The sequence below is a fragment of the Hylobates moloch genome, unplaced genomic scaffold, assembly GCF_009828535.3.
Source record: "Hylobates moloch isolate HMO894 unplaced genomic scaffold, HMol_V3 SCAFFOLD_10, whole genome shotgun sequence".
Taxonomy (NCBI): Eukaryota; Metazoa; Chordata; class Mammalia; order Primates; family Hylobatidae; genus Hylobates; species Hylobates moloch.
Window position 1 is genome coordinate 7,380,816 of NW_026652285.1, and position 19,857 is coordinate 7,400,672.

The 19,857-nt window shown below is 51.6% G+C and overlaps 1 protein-coding gene across 2 annotated transcripts in view; it reads left to right on the forward strand.

The window, feature by feature from the left end:
* Nucleotides 1-17,785, forward strand: part of TBX4 (T-box transcription factor 4) — a 32,483-nt gene extending 14,698 nt beyond the window's left edge. Inside the window, exons 5-9 of one of the 2 annotated variants that reach the window (XM_032162579.2) lie at nt 396-543; nt 11,464-11,616; nt 12,721-12,809; nt 12,930-13,159; nt 15,588-16,296. In XM_032162579.2, coding sequence (XP_032018470.1) covers nt 396-543; nt 11,464-11,616; nt 12,721-12,809; nt 12,930-13,159; nt 15,588-16,207 — 1,240 coding nt within the window. In that variant the 3' untranslated portion in view covers nt 16,208-16,296. Of the gene's footprint in view, nt 1-395; nt 544-11,463; nt 11,617-12,720; nt 12,810-12,929; nt 13,160-15,587 lie in introns of both variants that reach the window. The other variant, XM_032162580.2, reaches the window with a different exon arrangement.
* The last annotated feature ends 2,072 nt before the right edge of the window (nt 17,786-19,857 follow it).

Sequence of the window (19,857 nt, forward strand, 5' to 3'; positions counted from 1 at the left end):
CACTAGCATGAGTGACAGAGGGAGAACCTGTCTCTTAAAAAGAAAAAAAAAATTTAAATCATAAGTGTAACTATGCATAGAAGTGCCTAAATCTCCTCACAATATCTTTGTGATTAGCCCCAGTCCTTCAATTAAATGATCCCATTTCCCTGTAACCTCCCTTTTTTTTTTTTCTACTGCACTAAAATAAAGGAGATTCAGAACTGCTCTCTCCTCCTCAGCATTTTCTCCTCTGTCCCTCACACTCCTACCCTTGAAGTACTAATTTGACAATGTGGTGGGACCAGAAGCTATTTTTTTCTCTGGTCAATGGGGGTTTGCTCCAAGAGGGGACAGGGAATCTGGCCTCACCAGCCCCTGGAGTAATCGCCTGCTCTTATCTGCTCTGTTGGCAGGATGGTGGCAGGGAAGGCTGAGCCGGCCATGCCAGGAAGGCTGTATGTCCACCCGGATTCTCCTGCCACAGGGGCCCACTGGATGCGGCAGCTGGTCTCCTTCCAGAAGCTGAAGCTGACAAACAACCACCTGGACCCCTTTGGCCATGTAAGCATGGGGGCTGCCTGGCCTCAGGGGGCAAGTCTGGGGCAGGTTTAGGGGTGGGACAGGCCAGGCTGGGGATAGGGAGAATCCACTCCGGGATCCAGCTCCAGGCTTTGGCACTCACTGACCAGTTTAGGGAAGGAGCTCAAGCCTCTGAGGCCTGCAGAGAGCTGGACTTCCTTCCCGGCCACTTACTGGCTGGGTAACTCTGGACAATTGTCCCAGCCTTTTTGAGCCTCACTTTCCTTGTCTAGAAAATGGAGATGACCATATGTACCTTTCATGGTTGTGAGACTTAAATGAGAGGGTATACAGGAAGCACTTTGCATGTAGGAGGTGCTAAATAAATGGCAGCTATGATGATAAAGGTGACGGGTCAGATCTCAGCTTCGGTTCCCCAAAATCTTGCCTTGCTGGAACATAATACAAGAGGGGTAAGCCTTTTCGAGCAAGAGTCACGGATGTGTTCCAAAGCCCCTCTTTGGTGTGTACCGTCTGCCTGGCCTGAGAGCCGCCTGCTTCTGGAAGGAAAGACCTTGCTCTGGCTCACATGTTAGCTCCTGCTGGGTTTGGCCTGGTCCTTACAGAAGAGATTCTGAAGCCCCAGGGATGCTGCTGACGCCCCATCCAGGCTGCCCAAGCTCATTCTTTCCCCATCTGGCCCTGGCAAGTCCACAAAAAAGAGATTTTTATGTGGAAATTTTTAGCTCAAGTGTGTGGCAAACAGAAGTCTAGGGACCTGGTACTATCTGCCAGGGCACAGGCCCCACCCCTTGAGACTGCCCATGGTTACTGGGGAAGGGCAGGGCAGGGGCAGTGGAGGCTTCGAGATGCAGGTGTGGCTGTTGGGGTTACAAGATATGCAGGTATGTCCCGCTTTTACGCCCGAGCTCTGAAGCATAGTTCCTATGGAAAACTCCAGCCATGCTTCTTTTCTGATAGATGGGTATGTAACTGGCAATGAGCTTCTAGTTTTAATTTCTCAGAATCTGTTCAGTTCGCTTCTGAGTCATTGGTGAGCTATAAACAAGCAGCTAGGAGAATGCTTAATTAACGCAGTCAACTCCTGACTTATCTGGTTCGTGAGTCCCTATACTGGGTTTCCCATACAGGGCAGGCAGATTCCCAAAGGGGAGGATCAGCCAAGTTCCCACCTCCCCCAGCCCCAGGGCATTTCAGCTGAGAGGCAGAGGGGCTTCCTGGGTCTCCCTGGGCACCATCCTGGTCAAGACTTCGTTCCCAGTCAACTCCTACCCAACTTCCTATGCTTGGCCAGGCTGTGGCACCAGCCTCAAAGGGTAGGGAGGGTCTCTGTGTTGGGAGGCTAGGGAACCTGGCCCACGACTGCACACACACACAGACCCCATGGGGGGCGAATACAGAGCTTGTGGGGAGCTGCATCTTTGGGTGGCCATTTGTCCCTAAGGATCCAAACCTGGAGAGGATTTTGGATGCGCCAGCTTGTTGTCAGGGCTACCAGCTGCAGGGATGTCTCAGAGGACACCTATGCTTCCCCGACGTCTAGAAAGTGAGAGCGGAGGGAGTTAAGGGATGGAAAGCTGGGCCTTCTTTAGGAAGTGGGAGAGAGCGCTCTGGCCTTCACAGCCCAGCAGTAGCTTTTCACAGCCTGGCTAACCTCTTCAGTGGCTCTCCCTGGGTCTGTGAGTGGTTTGTGATAACCTGCATAGAAATCAGGGCCAGTGAGGCTGCTTGATGGGCTTGTGATGCTGGGGGTGCCCCTGGCTACACCTGTCATGCCTGCCTGGGGCTTCCCTTGCCTTGACGATAGGGATACTATCCACAGGAACTCAGCTTTCTCCCTGGACAAGTGGGACGCAGAGCATCTTCCTTCTCCCTTCATCCCCACACTTACCCAGTACTTGCAGTTTATTGGCTACAACAGCCCTGTGGGTGTGGCAGGGCCCAGGTACCATCTCAGACCCAGGCCTTCTGCTTCCCGGTCCAGTGTCTCTGGGCTTCTCCACTGCCTTTCTGTACCCAGGGCTCTCGCTGCGGTATCTTCACCTATTTAGAGCACCCTTGAAGAGGGAGCAGCCTCTGGCCATTCAGACAAGGGCTGTGGAGGGACATATCAGGGCACAGCAACCCATTTGGACATTGATTTTCTTCTGCCCCTTGGCCTGCGCCCGTGAGAGTGGTGAGCTCCTATTGAAGGATGAAGGAATCACCCTTCTTGGCTTCTCAGTGCAAGAGGCTGGGGAAAAGCCACGTTGTATTGGGAATTGCCCTTCCTTCTGCACAACCACTTCTACATTTTCAGCTTGCCCTGAAAGCTTCCAGGCCTCAAGGGACTTTCTCCAGCCACGTGGGCTTGGACTTTTCTTGGGGATCCTCATGGTATCCCAGGAGCTTGAGCAGCTGCCTCCTATTGGCAGCCCTCACCCCCAACTCCTGCCCAAAAGGGTGGGCTCTCTCCTCGCGAAAGGGCATGTTGAGAGCTCGTGAGAGTGGCTGTGGTATCATCTTGGGGTCCAACAGGTGGACTCAGTGTCCTTCTAGCTTGGAGATCCCTGGGCCCAAGCCATCCGGTTTCCTCATCCCAGGAGATGAGCAGGGTGGCTGAGAGCCCGTGTGTCTGCTTGCTGGTGCCTTAAGGCTTCAAAGAGCAGGAAGCCCTGACTGTCGGGGGCGGAGGTATGGAACAGCTATTTTGGGATAATCCGGGTTTTCCTATCATTCAAGATTCCTTTCTTCCATGAATGCTGCTCTTCTCTGAAGTCTGAGGACCTTAGGTTGAAGTCTTGGGCCTGGTAGCCTGTCCCGTATGGCAGATGGAGCCCTGGAACAGGAACCTCTCAGACCACATGGCCAGAACCTCCTAAAAGGACTGAGTTCTCACTAGAACACTCCTTGTGGGTTTTTGCTGTGGGATTAGGAAAGCCTTCACAGCGGAAACCCACAAGGAATTTTCCAGTCCGAACCTTGGAAGTCAGGTTCAGGAGGGCAGATTTAGACCTGGGAGTCAGCTCCAGTCCCGCGGTTGGGCCAGGCAGGAGCAGAAAGGACCATGGGGCTGGGGCTGGATGAGCTGCCTCCAAGTGGCCTGAATTCGGCTTTGCTTCTGCTGTTCTGCTGGCCACAGAAGCTGCCTGCCCACTGTCCCTCCTGCCTGCCACTACCTCCCACACCTGGCAGGGTCCTGTGCCAGGCGACTATGAGATGGGAAAGGAAGCTGCTTCCCTCGGCTTTCTTCCTCTTCTCCTCTTCTGAATAAGCTTCTAGCAATACCTGGGCTTCAGGAAGTTGGGGAGGGCCTCACTGGATCATAAGTGGGACCTGTATCCTATAGCACGATGAGGAAATGGTGGCATGCAAGTATCCCAGATTGCTGAGGAAGGAGGGCCAGTTTATGATTTCTGACACAGTGAGTCCAATTGTTGGAGGGGCTACATTAGCCCCTGGGCTAGAGGTGTGGACTGCAGTTCCTCAGTCACAAAGTAGCACGCATTAGTCCCCTTAATATGCGACTTCCCTCTAGCCACTGGGCTTCATAACTGGCATAGGCCTGACTGCCACACCCTTAGGCCTGAGACCATTTTCCCATCTTCTTCGCCTAGGTAGCTACTCCTGAGCTGCGGGATCCAAGCTCAAATGCACCTTCTTCAGAGAGAAAGATTGGGGTCCTCATTCCATGCTGTCAGAGCACTATGCACCTTTTCATGCTAGTACTTGCCAAAGTTATAATTTCATACCTATTTGCATCTTAAAATTTTATTTATGAATAGGAAATACTTTCACAAGCTTTAAACATAAATCATTGAATAAATTAAAATGTCTACAATACGACATCTCTCTCTACTTGTTCCTGATCCACTGTTTCTTTCAACCCCCAGTACAGGCAACCACGGCTACCAATTTCTTTTCCGGAATCCCCTCTTTTACACACAAAAGGTAGCATACTATAGAAACATTTTTTGCATTTTCTCTGTAAACTTAATAATATCTCTTGGAGAATAGTCCATTTAGAGAGAGCTGCCTCATCCCTTTTGCAGCTGCACAGAATTATTATTAATTTTTTTTGAGATGGAGTTTCACTCTTGTTGCCCAGGCTGGAGTGCAATGGTGTGATCTTGGCTCACTGCAGCCTCCACCTCCCGGGTTCAATCAATTCTCCTGCCTCAGCCTCCTGAATAGCTGGGATTACAGGCGACTGCCACTACGCCCATCTAATTTTTTTTTTTTTTTTTTTTTCTTTTTAGTAGAGACAGGTTTTCACCATGTTGATCAGACTAGTCTCAAACTCTGACCTCAGGTGATCCACCTGCCTCGGCCTCCCAAAGTGCTGGGATTGCAAGCATGTGCCACTGCACCTGGCCTGCAGCTGCATAGAATTTTATCAAAATGATTGTTTCAGAAATCATGTAGCCAGTTCTTGTTGAAGGAATTAGATGTTTTTTTTTATTTTTTGCTCTTCTGATTAAGCTTGTACATATGCCATTTTATGCTGTGCCAAGTATATCTGTGAGATAAATGGCCTGTTCAAAGGGTACATGGATTTGTAACTTTGAAAATATCACCAAATTCCCCTCCATGGGAGCTGTACTGATGTATATATTTCCACCACTGCTACGGCCTTACCAACAAGAGTGGGAGAACAAACTTGTGGATTTTTGTCAGTTTGACAGGTGAAATGTGGATATCAGTTTTAGCTTTAATTTGCATTTCCTTTATTATGAGTAAGGTTAAGCATCTTCTTTTAATAAATTTCCTCTCCTGTGAACTGCTGTTCTCATCCTTTGCTCATTTTTCTTGTAGGTTTTCGATATCAATTTCTAGGAACTCTTATAAATTAGGAGGATGTAGCTCTTATCTGTGATGAGTTACACATGTCCAGGTGATCATTTGTCATTTGGTTTTGCCTGTGGTGATATTCCCACGCCAATGCTTTTGATTGAATTGACCAGTCTTTTCCTTATAGATTTTGGATTTTGAGTTATTGAAAGCCCTAATCCCCTCCTTACTTATAAGGGACTTTTCTTTTAGTATTTTATGGATTTATTTTTACATTTAAACCATTGATCCTTTTGAAATTTATCCTGGCATTGATTTGAGGTGTGAATCCAATTTTTTTTTTTTCTACAGAGCTATCCAGTTGTCCCAACATCACTAATTGAGTCGTCCCCTTTCCTCCCCTGGTTGAGGTGCCTTATTTCTGAACACTAAATCCCCATATGAATGTGTGCCTGTTCACACGCCAGTCTTTTAACTGTTGAGACTGGATAATAGGTTTTAGTGTTTGGCAGGACTGGGCCTTCTTGATCTTCTTCAGAGTTTTCTTGGCTAGTCTTGACTATTTTTTCACATAAACTTTAGAATAAGCTTGTAGTGTTAAAAAAAGGAGCTTATTTGTATTTTATTGGATTTGCTTTAAATTATAAATTTACTTAGAGAAGACTGATAGGAAGGCTTTTCTATTTGCTGAGGGTTTTCTGGTCCTTCAAAGCATATTCAGGTTTCCTTGAAATGGCCCTGCACGTTTCTTGTTAGGTGTGTCACCTGATTTGTTACCGTGATAAATACAGCCTTTCTTTCACTACATTTTCTCACCACTTATTTCTGCTCAGTTTCGGGGTTACTATGTGACTTTCCCACTAGATAGTAAACCATGAGGTTTCCAATCACTGTGACATGCTAGTGCCTAGCCACTGTGTCTGGCAAGCCAGTGGGTGCTGGTGGATGGTAAGTGCATGAGAAACTCCTGAAGGGGGTGGTAATTAGACAGCAAAGCCACTTCCCCTGCCAGGGGCAGATGTCCCCCCAAAGCTTATGCTGCTAATTTGCCAGTGGGGACCCAGAGCTATTTATCTCCCTCTTTCCTTCTTTCCTCCCACATTTGCTGATCCCTGACAATGTGGCAAGCCCTGAACTCCAGATCAGGTCCCACCCTCCCCAGCCAGGTTAAGGTATGAACTCAGGCTTGGAAACTAGTACCAATTCTGGCTGTGCCTGAAATCGGCTGTCTGATGCTCGGCAAATGCCTGCACCTCCCTGACCCTCAGTCCCTCGCCCGTTAAAATAAGCGCAATAATAATTAATGCCTACTTTATACGGATACTGTAAAGATTAATTTTATGGTGGATGTAAATGACTTAGCACAGGGCCTGGCACATAAGCTATGCTCAGTAAGTGCCAGCTGTTACTGCTGTTGCTGTGGCAGAAGGCAGGAAGGTTTGGAGGCCCCACGGTACCACCCCAGTGTTGCTCCCGTGGGAGTGAGGCCTAAGGTTCCCTGGGCAACGCCTCTCGAGTGGGCTGATGGGCTCCCTGACTTAGTTCTAGCTTGAATTTTCCTTGGATGCACCTCTTATCATTCTGCGTCGCAGTTTTCTTTCTTTTCTTCTTTGGTGTTTAAGCTGAGATCCTGTCACTGTCCTAACCTCTTTGTAGGGCTGGGGAGGATCAGAAGGATGATGGAGAAGGTAGTCACAGAAAGTAAAATTATGATACAGGGTAAATCTGGTTTTCGTATCTGACAAAATGGACATTAGCCACACTGTTGAGGGGCTAGCATCCAGATAGCATGTGTTCTGTGTTCTGTAGGGCCTGCTGACCCAAGTCCCTTACAGTGTTTAATTGACACTTTCTCATTAACTCTGAGCTTGTTGAGAGCAGTGTGTGCTCTCTCACAGGCCATCTGGATCCTGCTCCAGACTGTGTCTCCAACCAGCTGTGTGTTCGTGGGCGAGTCACGTCTCCACTACCAGCATTCTGTTCCTCATCTGTAAAATTAGAGAGCTGGACACGAATGATCTCAATGGCCTGCCTTTCCATGCCCTAATGTTCTGTGATTCCAATGTAGATAGATCTGGGCTTTATTGGCTAAGCACCCTATGGCGATCTCTTGAGGAGAGGGACGTTTGGCGCAATTGCAGTTGTTAAAATAGAACAGGCTTCTGAATTGTGGCCAGAACATAATGAATCCCATTTCTGTGAAACGATGATGATGACGGAACCAGTCATGTAGTGGGGTTGTTGACGTGGCTGGCCCATTTGGCCCCATATCCTCTGCAGCAAATATAAATGTGAAACTCTGGCAAAGTAGTTTCATGTGGCGCCTGAGGAACTTCCGAGCAAAGCCAGGTGTGTGAGTCACTGAGTTGGTTTCACATTCTCCCGGCTGATGGGACTAAGGCTCAAGTTTATACTTGTCTTGGCTCAATGGGTGGGACTTTCTTCCAGATACCTGTCCAGGTTCTAGACTGTCAGAGTCAGAAGGGGTGTTTGGGACCACTTAGTCAAAGGCCCCGCTTTATAGATGGGGACCCCAATGGTTGGAGAAGGAGAAGAGCTTGCTTAGGACTGGACGCTGGTGAAGAGAGATCATGAAGGCGTCTGCACCCTTCTTGACTTCTCTATGACTGGGGTTACCCTCACCTAGTGGCTCCCACCTGCCCCTGTAGGACTGGCAGCTTCCCTCTTTGCAGGTTTCCCTGTGAGCCTGGCTGGTTCCCTGCCTCGGAAGATGTGTTGGGCAGTCTCTCCACCCTAGTCATCAGGGACTTTGTCTGATGGGCTAAGGAGTTTGGCCTTTATTCCAAGGGTCAAGAGGGAACAATCAAAGGTGGCTTGTGGATATAAGGCATTTATTGAGCCCTATATACTGGCAGCAGTGGTAGGAGGGCATGTGGGGGAAAGAGGAGGAAATACAAAAGTCCCTGCTCTTAAGCAATGCACATCTTCCTGAATTTCCCAGAAGGTTCCGAGCAAGGGAGTGAACTGATGGGATGCGTTTCCGGAGGAAATGGAGAGAAAGTAGATGGAGCTGGGGGGAGGCTGTCCTAGCAGCCCAGCCAGAGATGGTGGGGCCTGAAGCAGGGGTGTGCAAAGGGAATGGAGGGGCTTTTGTTTTATAGATAGAGTCACAGGAATCGGTCACTGAATGGACCTGGAGGTGGATGACAGTGAGGAGAAGGGGAGTTGATGATGATACCCAGGGCTTTGACCAGCCCACAACTGCTTGTGACTGCCCAGGTGTCACAGGAGCAGGGTGGCTGCTGCCATGTGTCCTAGTGTCCTGCACAGCCTTCATGAGGTGCTGGTGCCTATGGCTCTGTCCTGGGTTCTCTCAGCCCACAGTCTCTGTTCTCCCTTTGTGCTGCCACCTTTGGAGAGCTAGAGTGACCGGGGGAGGCCTTCAGGCCAAGGAGCTGGACCATCGGGGAGCTCATGGGAGATCATCTCTGCACATGTGTCATCACCACTTTTGACCTGGAAAATGCCTTAGAGACGATCTCATCTTTAGTGAGCAAGCAAAGACCAGAGAAGAGGGGACTTGCCCACGTTCCCACGGAGGGTTTGTGGTCGTGGCCCAGATCTCCCCACTCTCAAACCCGACCTTGCACTCACTAGATCCTGTCTGGGGGCAAAGGAGCCTGGAGGTACAAAAAGGATAAAAGGTATAGCCCTTTCTCCTGAGGAGTTTAGAGTTTAATTGAAGGGACAAGAAGAAATAGGAAGCCACTAGGATGCAGAATGACAGCCAGGTAGATAACGCATGAGAAGTAAGTTTCAGGGGCATTCAGAGCAGGCCCTTGTACCTGAGACTTCCTGGAAGGGCTGGGTCTTCCTAGAAGAGATGTTAGGCCCAGAAGGTGAGAAAAGAATGGGAAAGGAAGATCAAGACAGCAGAGGGACCTGCACGTGCAAAGGTGCACAGGTAGGAACTGGGCATTCCTGGAGCTATCGGGCCACCTCCCAGGTATTTCATTGCTGGATCTTCCAGGAATGTGGGTCCTTTGTGGACGCCTGCAGCTCTGTGAATAGTGCACGGTGATGGAGTCACCTAAAGGGACCAGGAGGTGTTTTCCAGGCCCGGTTCCTCTCGCCACAGGAGCATCCCCAGCGTCCTGGAAAGGGACAAACATCGAGGCCTCTCTGAGCGGGACCTGTGTCCTGTAGCCTCACTCTGCATTCCTCACCCGGCAGGCCCCCAGTGGGGCAGCAGGTCCTCAGCTGCAGGACCTGGTTTGGGGTTTGGGAGTTATGTACTTGCCTCGTGAGGGTCTGGAGGTTTGTCACTGAGGGCTGAGTGGGCAGTGGCCAGTGCAGAAGGCAGAAAGTGTGGTTCCTGCTGGATGGAGTCACCTAGCTCAACCGAGGAGCCCAGGAAAGGCCGGTACCCACAGCCCAGGTCCTGGCCCACCCTTTCGTCAGCTGAGCTGGCTCTCTAGGCTATCCCCGTGCCCCAGCGCATGATGAGAGCAGAGTCTTCCCAGACTGAGACTTTGGCCAAGGCTTGCCATAGAAGAGACTGACTCTGGCCTTTCTCTTGGCACTCTGGTCACTAATGGGTTAAACCTTTCATTAAGCGTCAGTACCAGGTCCCATCCCTGGAAACCTAGAAGGGCGGCAGCCCAATGACCAACCCAAGGAAAGGGCACTGCCAGCTACAGAGAGGGGAGCTCAGAGGGGAAGGGGACCCGAGGGCCCGCCTGGCCCGGCCAGGACAGAAACCAAAGGGTTAACAGAAGCCGCAGGGCTGATAAAATGCCCCAAATTCCTGGTCCTGCCTTCAATGGGGAGGGCGTCTGGCAAATGTCAACGATAAAAAATACATTTTAATGGCACATGATGCAGCTGCTACCGTGGGGCGCAGCCAAATGAAGCAGGTTTGGAGCAGCAACTACTGTGAGCAGCCCCCGGGGGCTCTGGCGGCCGCGCCTCCAGGGCGCTTTGCTAAGCTTTGTCCAGCCGCAGCAACCCGCCTCCCCCAGCCCATGGCATCCTCAAGGGCCCTTCGGATCGGGGGCCTCTTGCCTTCTACGGCACTATTTTAGAAACTGTGCCGTCTCCTACCTTGGCACCTTGAACGCTTGAAGAGCTTCTCTGAGGGCTGGGAGCGGCCTTGGGCAGGTCTGAAGGCAGGATACATTTGGGTCTCCCCAGCACACCATCAGCAGGCCTCTGTGAACATGGAGAAATGCATAAACAAGGCTAGGTGCGGTGGCTCACACCTGTAATCCCAGCACTTTGGGAGGCCGAGGTGGGCGGATCACTGGAGGTCAGGAGTTCGAGAGCAGCCTGGCCAACATGGTGAAACCCTGTCTCTTCTAAAAATATAAAAATTAGCTGGGGATGGTGGAGCACACCTGTAATTTCAGCTACTTGGAAGGCTGAGGTATGAGAATCACTTGAACCCAGGAGGTGGAGGTTGCAGTGAGCCAAGATTGCGGCACTGCAGTCCAGCCTGGGCAACAAGAGTGAGATTCCATCTCAAAAAAAGAAAGACAGAAAGAAAGACAGACAGACAGACAGACAGAAAGGAAAAGAAAAGAAATGCATAAACAAATGAGCAATGTGACAAAAAAAAGTTACAGTGAGACATTTTCCTCAGCTTCCTCCCTCTTTCTCATCCTGCAAAACCCAAGTATTTCTAGAAGAGGCAGGTCATGGGTAAGAAGGGTATTGAGAAGAGGTGAGGCTGGAGGGGGACCCCTGAGGGAGGGAGGTTACGTGTTATGATCCCATTTACAAATGTGGAAACTGAGGCACAGAGAAGCCCAGTGACTTGTCTGAGGTCAGTGACTCGGTGGCACCCTGGACTTTTGCTGACAGCTCAGAATTCCACCTGCTACACTGTGCTGAGTTCACAGTGGGCTTTTACACTGTTAAGGGCTGACTCAAGTTCTCCATTACCACAGTCAATCAATTGGTCACATCAAGGAGGGCCTGGGGCTGGGCGTTAGTGCTGGTGCAGACAGGCTAAGTGGGGCTGGAGTGGGGAGAGTTTGGGGCCCAGGCACCTGGTTCTTCACTTGGGAGCTCCAGTCCCGGTCGGTAGGCCCCGGATCCTGGGCTTTGAGGAGAATGAGAAAAACCAGGCCAGGGCCAGATGAATGAGGTCAAGGGCCTGGGGCTTGCGGATGGGGACCTGGAGCTCAGCATGAGACCCTTCTCTTCCAGATCATCCTCAACTCTATGCACAAGTACCAGCCACGGCTCCACATCGTTAAGGCTGATGAGAACAATGCTTTCGGCTCCAAAAACACTGCTTTCTGCACCCACGTGTTCCCAGAGACCTCCTTCATCTCTGTGACCTCCTACCAGAATCACAAGGTACAGCCACTGCCCCACAGCCCCACAGCCCCCACTTAACACCACCCTTCATTCTCTTCCACCATGCAGAGAGGCAGAGTGTGAAGCCAGAGTCCCAGCAGGGCTTGGGCAGGCCCAGCGCAGGGACCTGAGAAGCCTAGAGTCCCTTGGAGCCGTGAGCAAGTCGAATGATGAATGGAAAAGGACTCTAGATATGTCCATCTCCAGCGCAGAGGAATTACGGTCTCTGTGTTTTGGGGAATGGAGAAAATTGGCAACTGTAAAAACCAGGAGCTTGGAGCCTGCCTTGTGGTTTGAGCGTTGGGCCCTTTCATTCCACAATGTTCTTTCTCCTGGTTCATCTCCTGGTGCCTTCAGAGAGAGGGGTAGGGAATGGGGATAGGAGCCCTGGGGTGCTGTCAGCGGGGGTGTGGAAGCAGAGCCTGCGCGGAGGCCCTTCCCAGGCTGTGGTCGGAGGTGCCCCAGCCACCTCCCACCCTCGCTACTGCCCTGACCAGCCCGGCCGCCCCCACTTCATCCCAGTCACTGACAGCTGTGCTCTGCCGCCCATCTGCTTTCCACAGTATGCACATGGGGACTGGCAAGGTGGGCAGGGGTCACTGGGGAAGGGCCGTGGCTGTGGTGGATTTTAGGCAGAAGAGTGACAGAGTCGGAACTGCATCTAGAACGGTCACTCAGAGCCTGATGTGATAGTTGCACAGACTCAGGCAGCAGGCCCAGGACGCTCACTGGGAAGATGTTACAGGTCCCCAGGAGAGACCCATGGGGACAGAAGCTCGGCAGTGCAGAGGGCTGGGGAGCAGGAGAAAGAATCGGAGGGTGGAGAGCAAGGAGTAGGGAGCCAGGGACACACAGGGTGTGAATGGCAAGGCCCACTTCCCCAGACCTGCCCCAGTTCCGCCTGTGCCTGGGGTTGGGGAGGAGGGAGGGCCAGAGGCGAGCCCAGTCCCACCCTCCTCCCTAAGAAGGTTTTGAGAAGAGGTGAGGCTGGAGGGCAACCCCTGAGGGAGGGAGGTTACGTGTTATGATCCCATTTACAAATGTGGAAACTGAGACACATTTGTGTGCCTCACACTGGTGACCCTGTGTGTCTTCTCCCCACAGATCACCCAGCTGAAAATTGAGAACAACCCTTTTGCCAAGGGATTCCGGGGCAGTGATGACAGTGACCTGCGTGTGGCCCGACTGCAGAGGTGGGGCTGCGCAGCCCGGGGGTGGGGCGGGCAGACGGGATTCAGGCACGTGGCCTCTGTGACCCTCAATGTATCTTCACTCTCTTCCTGTCCCTCCTCCTGTCCTCCCCACCCCTTCAGCAAAGAATACCCCGTGATTTCCAAAAGCATCATGAGGCAGAGGCTCATCTCCCCCCAGCTCTCGGCCACACCGGACATGGGCCCCCTGCTTGGCACCCACCAGGCACTCCAGCACTACCAGCACGAGAACGGGGCACACTCACAGCTCGCAGAGCCGCAGGACCTGCCCCTCAGCACCTTTCCCACCCAGAGGGACTCAAGCCTCTTCTATCACTGCCTGAAAAGACGAGGTAGTGCTCTCCTGGTCTAGAAGCCCTAGAGGGTCAGAGGAGGGGTGAGGTTCTCCCCGAAACCACTCTGCAGCCCCCCCCACCCCCTAGCACACACACACTCATCTGGTGCTTGTGTGGCCTGGGAGAGTGAGCCTGAAGGGTTAGGGATCACAGCTGGGCACAGGGCCATCTTTTCCAGTGCAGGGATGCTGGTTCTCATCTCTCATGCTGCCTTTGGAACCCTCACAGACAGCTTGTAGCCCTGGTGTTCCCAGACACCTTTCCAAGTGTTGCTTTGCAGTCACTGCTCTGAGAGCCTCATGGGGTGAGCTGGGCTCTGCCTGGAAGTGCAGGAAGAGGCTGACACTTCCCAGTCCAGAGGTTTTGGGATTGGGGCTGTTGTCAAAGCAACCTCAATTCCAGAACAGGGAGGACTTGGTGTCTCACGTGCAGGGCCTTCCACCTAATCATTCCTTCCAGGATCTGCAGAGGCTGCTTGAGAGTTGAGATGAGCTATTGTGGACATAGGTGGGGGCTGGGAAGACACCCTCTGTGCCAGGCCTCTTCATAAAGAGTAGGAGCCCGGAGCTGGGCACCATCACATCTGTGCTCTGTGCCAGGTCTTGATTCCTCCATGGATAGAATTGCAATGACTCGTGTTACTCCACCAGAAGACCTCATGGGGCTGCTGAATTTCCCTTCGGAATGAGCCTGGGGACTTTTGCTTGCTATCCAGAATGTTCCCTCAGCTCTGGTCCTAGGGACTAGCCCAGCAGAGCGCCGAGATCCCCTGTACAAGTCTCATTAGAACGCAATGACCTAGAGCACGGGTTGGCAAACTCTGGCCTTTGGACCTAACCCAGCCTGCTACCTGTACAAAATAGTTTTTACATTTCAAAACAATTGAAAAAAATCAAAAGAAGAATATTTCGTGAGATGTGAGCATTAGGTGAAATTAAAGTTTTAGTGTCCATAAAGTTTTATTGGAACATAGCCATACTCATTTACGTACAGGTTGTCTATGGCTGCTTTCGTGGGACAACAGCAGAGTTTCATAGTTGCAACAGATACCCTGTGGCCCACAAAGCCTAAGATATTTACTATCTGGCCCTTTGCAGAAAAAGTTTGCCCAGTCTTGACCTAGAGTGAGTAGGTCACCTGCCAGGATCAAGAGCTTAGCGCAGGGAGAAGAGAGGGATTTGGAGAGAAGACGGAGAATTGGGCTGAGTGAGGGTCAAAGGAGAGAGCTGGGCAAGGGAGAGGAGCAGGTGTCCCTGGGCAGGGCAGATGCCACCAGCAGGGGCAGAAGAGAGAGGTGAGCACAGGCCTTCACACCCACTTAGCCCCTCTGCCTCCAGCCCTGTGGGCGCACACACAGAGCTCCCCGAATGAATCCTTGGCGAAAACAGGAGGAAGGAGGCCAAGATGAGCCATGGATGAGTGGGGTTTTTGTTGTTGTTGTTGTTGTTGTTGTTTTGAGACGGAGTCTCACTCTGTCGCCCAGGCTGGAGTGCAATGGTGCAATCTGGGCTCACTGCAACCTCTGCCTCCCGAATTCAACTGATTCTCCTGCCTCAGCCTCCCAACGTGCTGGGATTGCAGGTGTGAGCCACTGCACCCAGCCCGGATGAGTGTTCTTAAATTGGCTCAGTGGGCTGCTCCCCAAACCCTCAGGCCTGGGTCAGCCCTGAATCCCAGGGGAGGTCATGCCACTCCAGATAGGCCCTCCTGGTGGAGGATGTCAAAAGGCACATACATGATTTGTGGCATCTGATGTCATCTTCCCCCAGAGTACCTGCTTAGCCTGAAAAGTATGTCACCTTTTTCACTTATTATCAGTTCTATTTCTTAATTTTGTAGACACTGTGGTGTTGGAATCTGTGTAGTAAAAATCTGATGGCTCTTCTTTAAACACATGTGAGGTTAGTTCATCTTCTAAAAGCAACAGAAACATGCCTACAAGTGGCTTTGGCTCCCTGAGGTCTTCCTGGGAGCTGATGGAGGCAGAAACCTCATGGCGTTAATTTTCTGGCTACCTCAGACAGATGTGGCCTCTGGGCCTGGGCTGGCCTGGCAAGTGCCTCCACTTTCCTTGGCCAGGGAGGGCCTATCCTGAGAATGCCACTGCACACCAAGGCCTCTCACTCTCCCAAGAATCAGGCTGGCGAAGGATCAAAGCCGAGTGCTGCCTGGCTAAGCCTGGCCCTCAGTGTCCGGTGATGTGATGTCCCCCGTGGCCTCTGAGTAGGGTCCGTAATCTGACCACTTCTTGGCGGCTACCATCCTATAAAAGCTGTGGCTGATTGAAATGGCTCTGGGAGTGCCATGGCAACATGGGGAGGGCAGGCACGGAGGGACAAGGACAGGCTGTCCCAGCATCCAGCAGGGTGCTCTGGGGCCTGGGCTGGTGGAAATGGTTCTTCCTGAGTGTTACTTTGTCTTTCAGCAGACGGTGCCCGCCACCTGGACTTACCTTGCAAGCGATCCTATCTGGAAGCCCCCTCTTCGGTGGGGGAGGATCACTATTTCCGTTCCCCCCCTCCCTATGACCAGCAAATGCTGAGCCCCTCCTACTGCAGTGAGGTGACCCCCAGAGAAGCATGTATGTACTCAGGTTCAGGGCCCGAGATTGCCGGGGTGTCTGGGGTGGACGACCTGCCCCCACCTCCGCTGAGCTGTAACATGTGGACTTCAGTGTCACCGTACACCAGCTATAGCGTGCAGACGATGGAGACTGTGCCGTACCAGCCCTTCCCCACGCACTTCACCGCCACCACCATGATGCCTCGGCTGCCCACCCTCTCCGCTCAGAGCTCCCAGCCACCAGGAAATGCCCACTTCGGTGTCTACAATCAGCTCTCCCAGTCTCAGGTCCGAGAGCGGGGGCCCAGCGCCTCATTCCCAAGAGAGCGTGGCCTCCCCCCGGGGTGTGAGAGGAAGCCACCCTCGCCGCATCTAAATGCTGCCAATGAGTTTCTCTACTCTCAAACCTTCTCCTTGTCCCGAGAATCTTCCTTACAGTACCATTCAGGAATGGGGACTGTGGAGAACTGGACCGACGGATGACTCTCACGTCTCCTCCACAGCCCCGGGACCGTGTTGCTCCAGTGTTAACCTCTGTGGGTGGCCTGCACTCTACCAAGAAACGCAGGAAGGTATTTCAGAGTGTGTGTGGTGTGTGTGTGTGTGTGTGTGCGCGCGCACGCGAGCATGTATGTGTTTGGAGAACATCCATCTTCTGACATACAACTGAGGTCATGACAAGGAAAAAAAAACACCACATTTCTCTAAGAAGTGATTTTGGCTGCAGGACCTGGGTCTATTGTTATCTGACATCTCTTGACATGCTCGTGGGTGGGATGGGAGTGGAGGGTTCATATGAGTTAGTTATTGAGAGGGTTTTATAATGGTTGATTTACTCAGGGGCCAGGTGGGGAGTTCTCGCCCATGGGGAAAGAGTCTCATTGCTGGGGCGGGAAGATTCTCGCTGCTGGGGTGGGAGGGCTCTGTGCACACCTTGGAGCTCCTGGCCTTCCCTTTGCAATGGGAGCTGAGAGTCTGGTTTTGGTAGCAGGAGGCCCACTCTTTTGGCTTCTGGAGAGTCTGTGAGACGGCCCGAGAGGTGGGCTCAGCTAAGCCACAGCGTGGACCTTGATAGTACAGCTGGCTGCTCAGTTACTGGCCTAGACATCGATGACTGGAGCTCTGAGGTCTGAGGGATGACATTCGGAAAGGGGCACGTGCTAAATGTCACCTGAGGGGTATTTTTAAAGGTTTTTTTTTCCTTCCAGAGGAGGGAAAATGCAACCAGTAGCATCTCTGTCATCATTCAGGTTTTGTAATAAAGTACAGAGCCCTTCCCCTTAGGTCCCCAACATAGAGTCTCTCACTCTGGTGTGTGGAGAGCCGGCCTCCCAGGCACCATACCATCTGCATCCTATGACGGGCAATTATGAAACACGCCTCCGCTGGCATCAGCCCCAGGAGGCCACACTGGAGCTGATGTCTGGCATCTCCAGGGCCTGTTCTGCTCTCAGAAAATCTATGCTTCTGGAGCGAGAAAGCCCAACAGAAATAAAGATAATTGAAAAAAAATTGTTTCTTCCAGTAAATTCAGCCGGTGAGCTCAGAGGAGCAAAGAGAATTCTCCAGTGTGGCACTCACACAGTCCTCAGTCCTGCGTTTTAGCATTGAACACCACCAGGCCATCAGTGTGGCTGGGGTGAGCTCTCCATCAAACTTGGGAAATCACTAAACTCTTTGCATGCTGAATAGCTATTTATATATTATATAAATAAATAAATATATATTATATATATATATCTCTCTCACAAATGCAGGCCACATGTCAAATTCAGCTTTGCTTTTTACAAATGAATGAACTTAATAAAAATAAACATTGGAGGGGGTATTTGGAAAGACATCTATTTAAATTTTTATTACATGTTTGATATTAAAAACTAAGAATGGTTTAGATAAAACATATAAATAAATATATATATAAACACACACACACTACAGATAAAGCTTTTTTAGAAAACACATTAGCTAACAGGTGATATGGAACTTCAAGTGTTTGTTTTGTTATATAGCATGGACGTTTTATTTTGCATATCAGAACATAAAGCCATTTACAACTGTGAAGTGTGTGGATGCTCTTTATTACTGACTTGTCATTTCTTGGCTCTGCAATGGCCTCTGCCTCTTTTTTGCTGGTATTTTTTTTCTCAAGTGTCAGGTGAGGCCCTCAGTGCCTCTGAACATTTGTACTGTGGAGCCTCTGAGCTCAGAGTGAAGTCACTTAGGACCAACAGAGCAATTGTACCTTTGATCTCATGCTACTCCCTGGGTTATGAATCTGGACTTCAGGGTCCACAAAGACCCCAGAAGGGCAGGGCAGGCAGTAAAGCAAGAATCTGTCTCCTTTCAGCAGTCAACACATAAGCTGGCCATTTGGGGGAAGTGGTCTCCTAAGTAGGGAATTCCTGGTGGAATTTATGCAGCTGCTTCAGAAAAGGAGCTGAAGAGCAGTTTCGAGTCAGCGCCGGGGGCTTCCTGGAGCAGTCAGGGGTGTGAGCTCATCACCACCGTCACCCCAGAGAGGCTGAGTCAAGGCCTGGCAAAGTCCCCATTCGCCTGCATCTTTGCCAGGTCCCTGAAGCTCGGCCACAAGATGGAGAGAGGAAAAAGGAGGTGAAATCCAGCCCAGGTTCACCCTAGATTGGAAGAGGCAGGCATAGGAAGGTGCTGCTGGGTCTCCCTCCTTACAGCCTTGCCACCTGCCCTGCCCCTGATGGCTGCTTCCCCAAAGCTGCTTACCCGCATCCACCATCTCCACTGCAGGCTGGTCTAGGAACCTAGGAAAAGAGAAGGCAAGGGAGGTGTGCCCTTGAATCCTTGCCCTGTCAGGACCGAGATGAGATTTCCTGCTGGGTAAAGACTCAACTTTGTCTCCTGTTTCTCCAGAGTCCTTTTGTGGCTCTAGGCTGCTCTCTGGCTGGACTTCTTCCTGCAGAACAGGAAGCCAAGCTCCATCCTCCCTTAGCTGTTGGCGCACACCTTGGGCTTCTTGGTCATGGAGAAAGACGTTAACTGAGCTTGGCTCAGGGGACAGGGAAGGGCGGGGGGCTCTTCCTAGCTCCCACCTGCTGTGCTTTTTTCTTTCTGGGTGAAGACAGCACATCTGCGACACTCCACACCTTCTAGAGCCCAGGCAGAGGGCTGGGGGCAACGCGGATGTTCCCAGGTTCTCTCCAAACACATGGTTGGCTGAGTCTGACATGAAGAAAGCCGCTTCTTGGGTATTTTGCCTCAAGGCAGCCCACGGCTTCCTGCCAGCTTGCTGGGAAGCGTGAGGTCCCTGGGCTTCCCCACCTGGGCATGGCCAGAGCCTGGCCAGCAGTGGGATTTGTGGAACTTTCCTGCCCCTCTGAATCAACAGCTCAATAAAAAGGGGGCACGTGGGATATCCTGAAACAAAGGGCACCATTCAGGAGCAGCAACAGGTCATACATCATCAGCCAGAAACCTGCCACATGAAAAGGGTCTGCTTCTGCTATGCCCTGCCTGGGAAGGGGACAAAAGCCAATTAACGTTCAGCCGCGTGTCCACGGGAAGGTGGCCTTGGGGGCTGTGCTCTCCAGCTCGGGGCCAGGCCCCTTGGGGGAAGCCGGGGCAGGCCTCTCAGCAGCAACTCAGCCACAGACAGTTGGCCCTCAACCACAGAAGAGCCTGGAATAACAAAAGGGAGAAGGGAAAGAGAAGCTGGGTCAGACTGACAAATTGTTAAAAAACCAAACCAACTTCCAGCCTTGGCTGGGCCTCAGGGGGTCAAGAGGCCTCGGCTCGCCCCACTAATGGAGCCTGCTGGAGGAGTAGTAGCCCAGCCTCGCAGTGTCTTATCTTACAACATAAAATTAAAACCCACTTAAAAGGCCGGAGGGCATGTTAACATTCCCCCTGCTGTCTAATTGAAGTAGTTCCCAGCGCAAAGGATTTCACTTGAAAGATGTCTCTGTCCCAGCCCGGGTCTCCAGCTCAGCCAGCAGGGGAAAGGGGTTGGTGGGGTTGGGGGAGGGGGGGCAGCCACTGTTTGCTTGCCACCCCCACCCAGGCGGCAGGTGGCGACAGCAAAGGTTAGAACAGGCTGAGTTGTTTTGTATTTTTTAAAAATTTACAAATTCATCAGCAGCTATGTCAGCAGAGGCCACACTCCT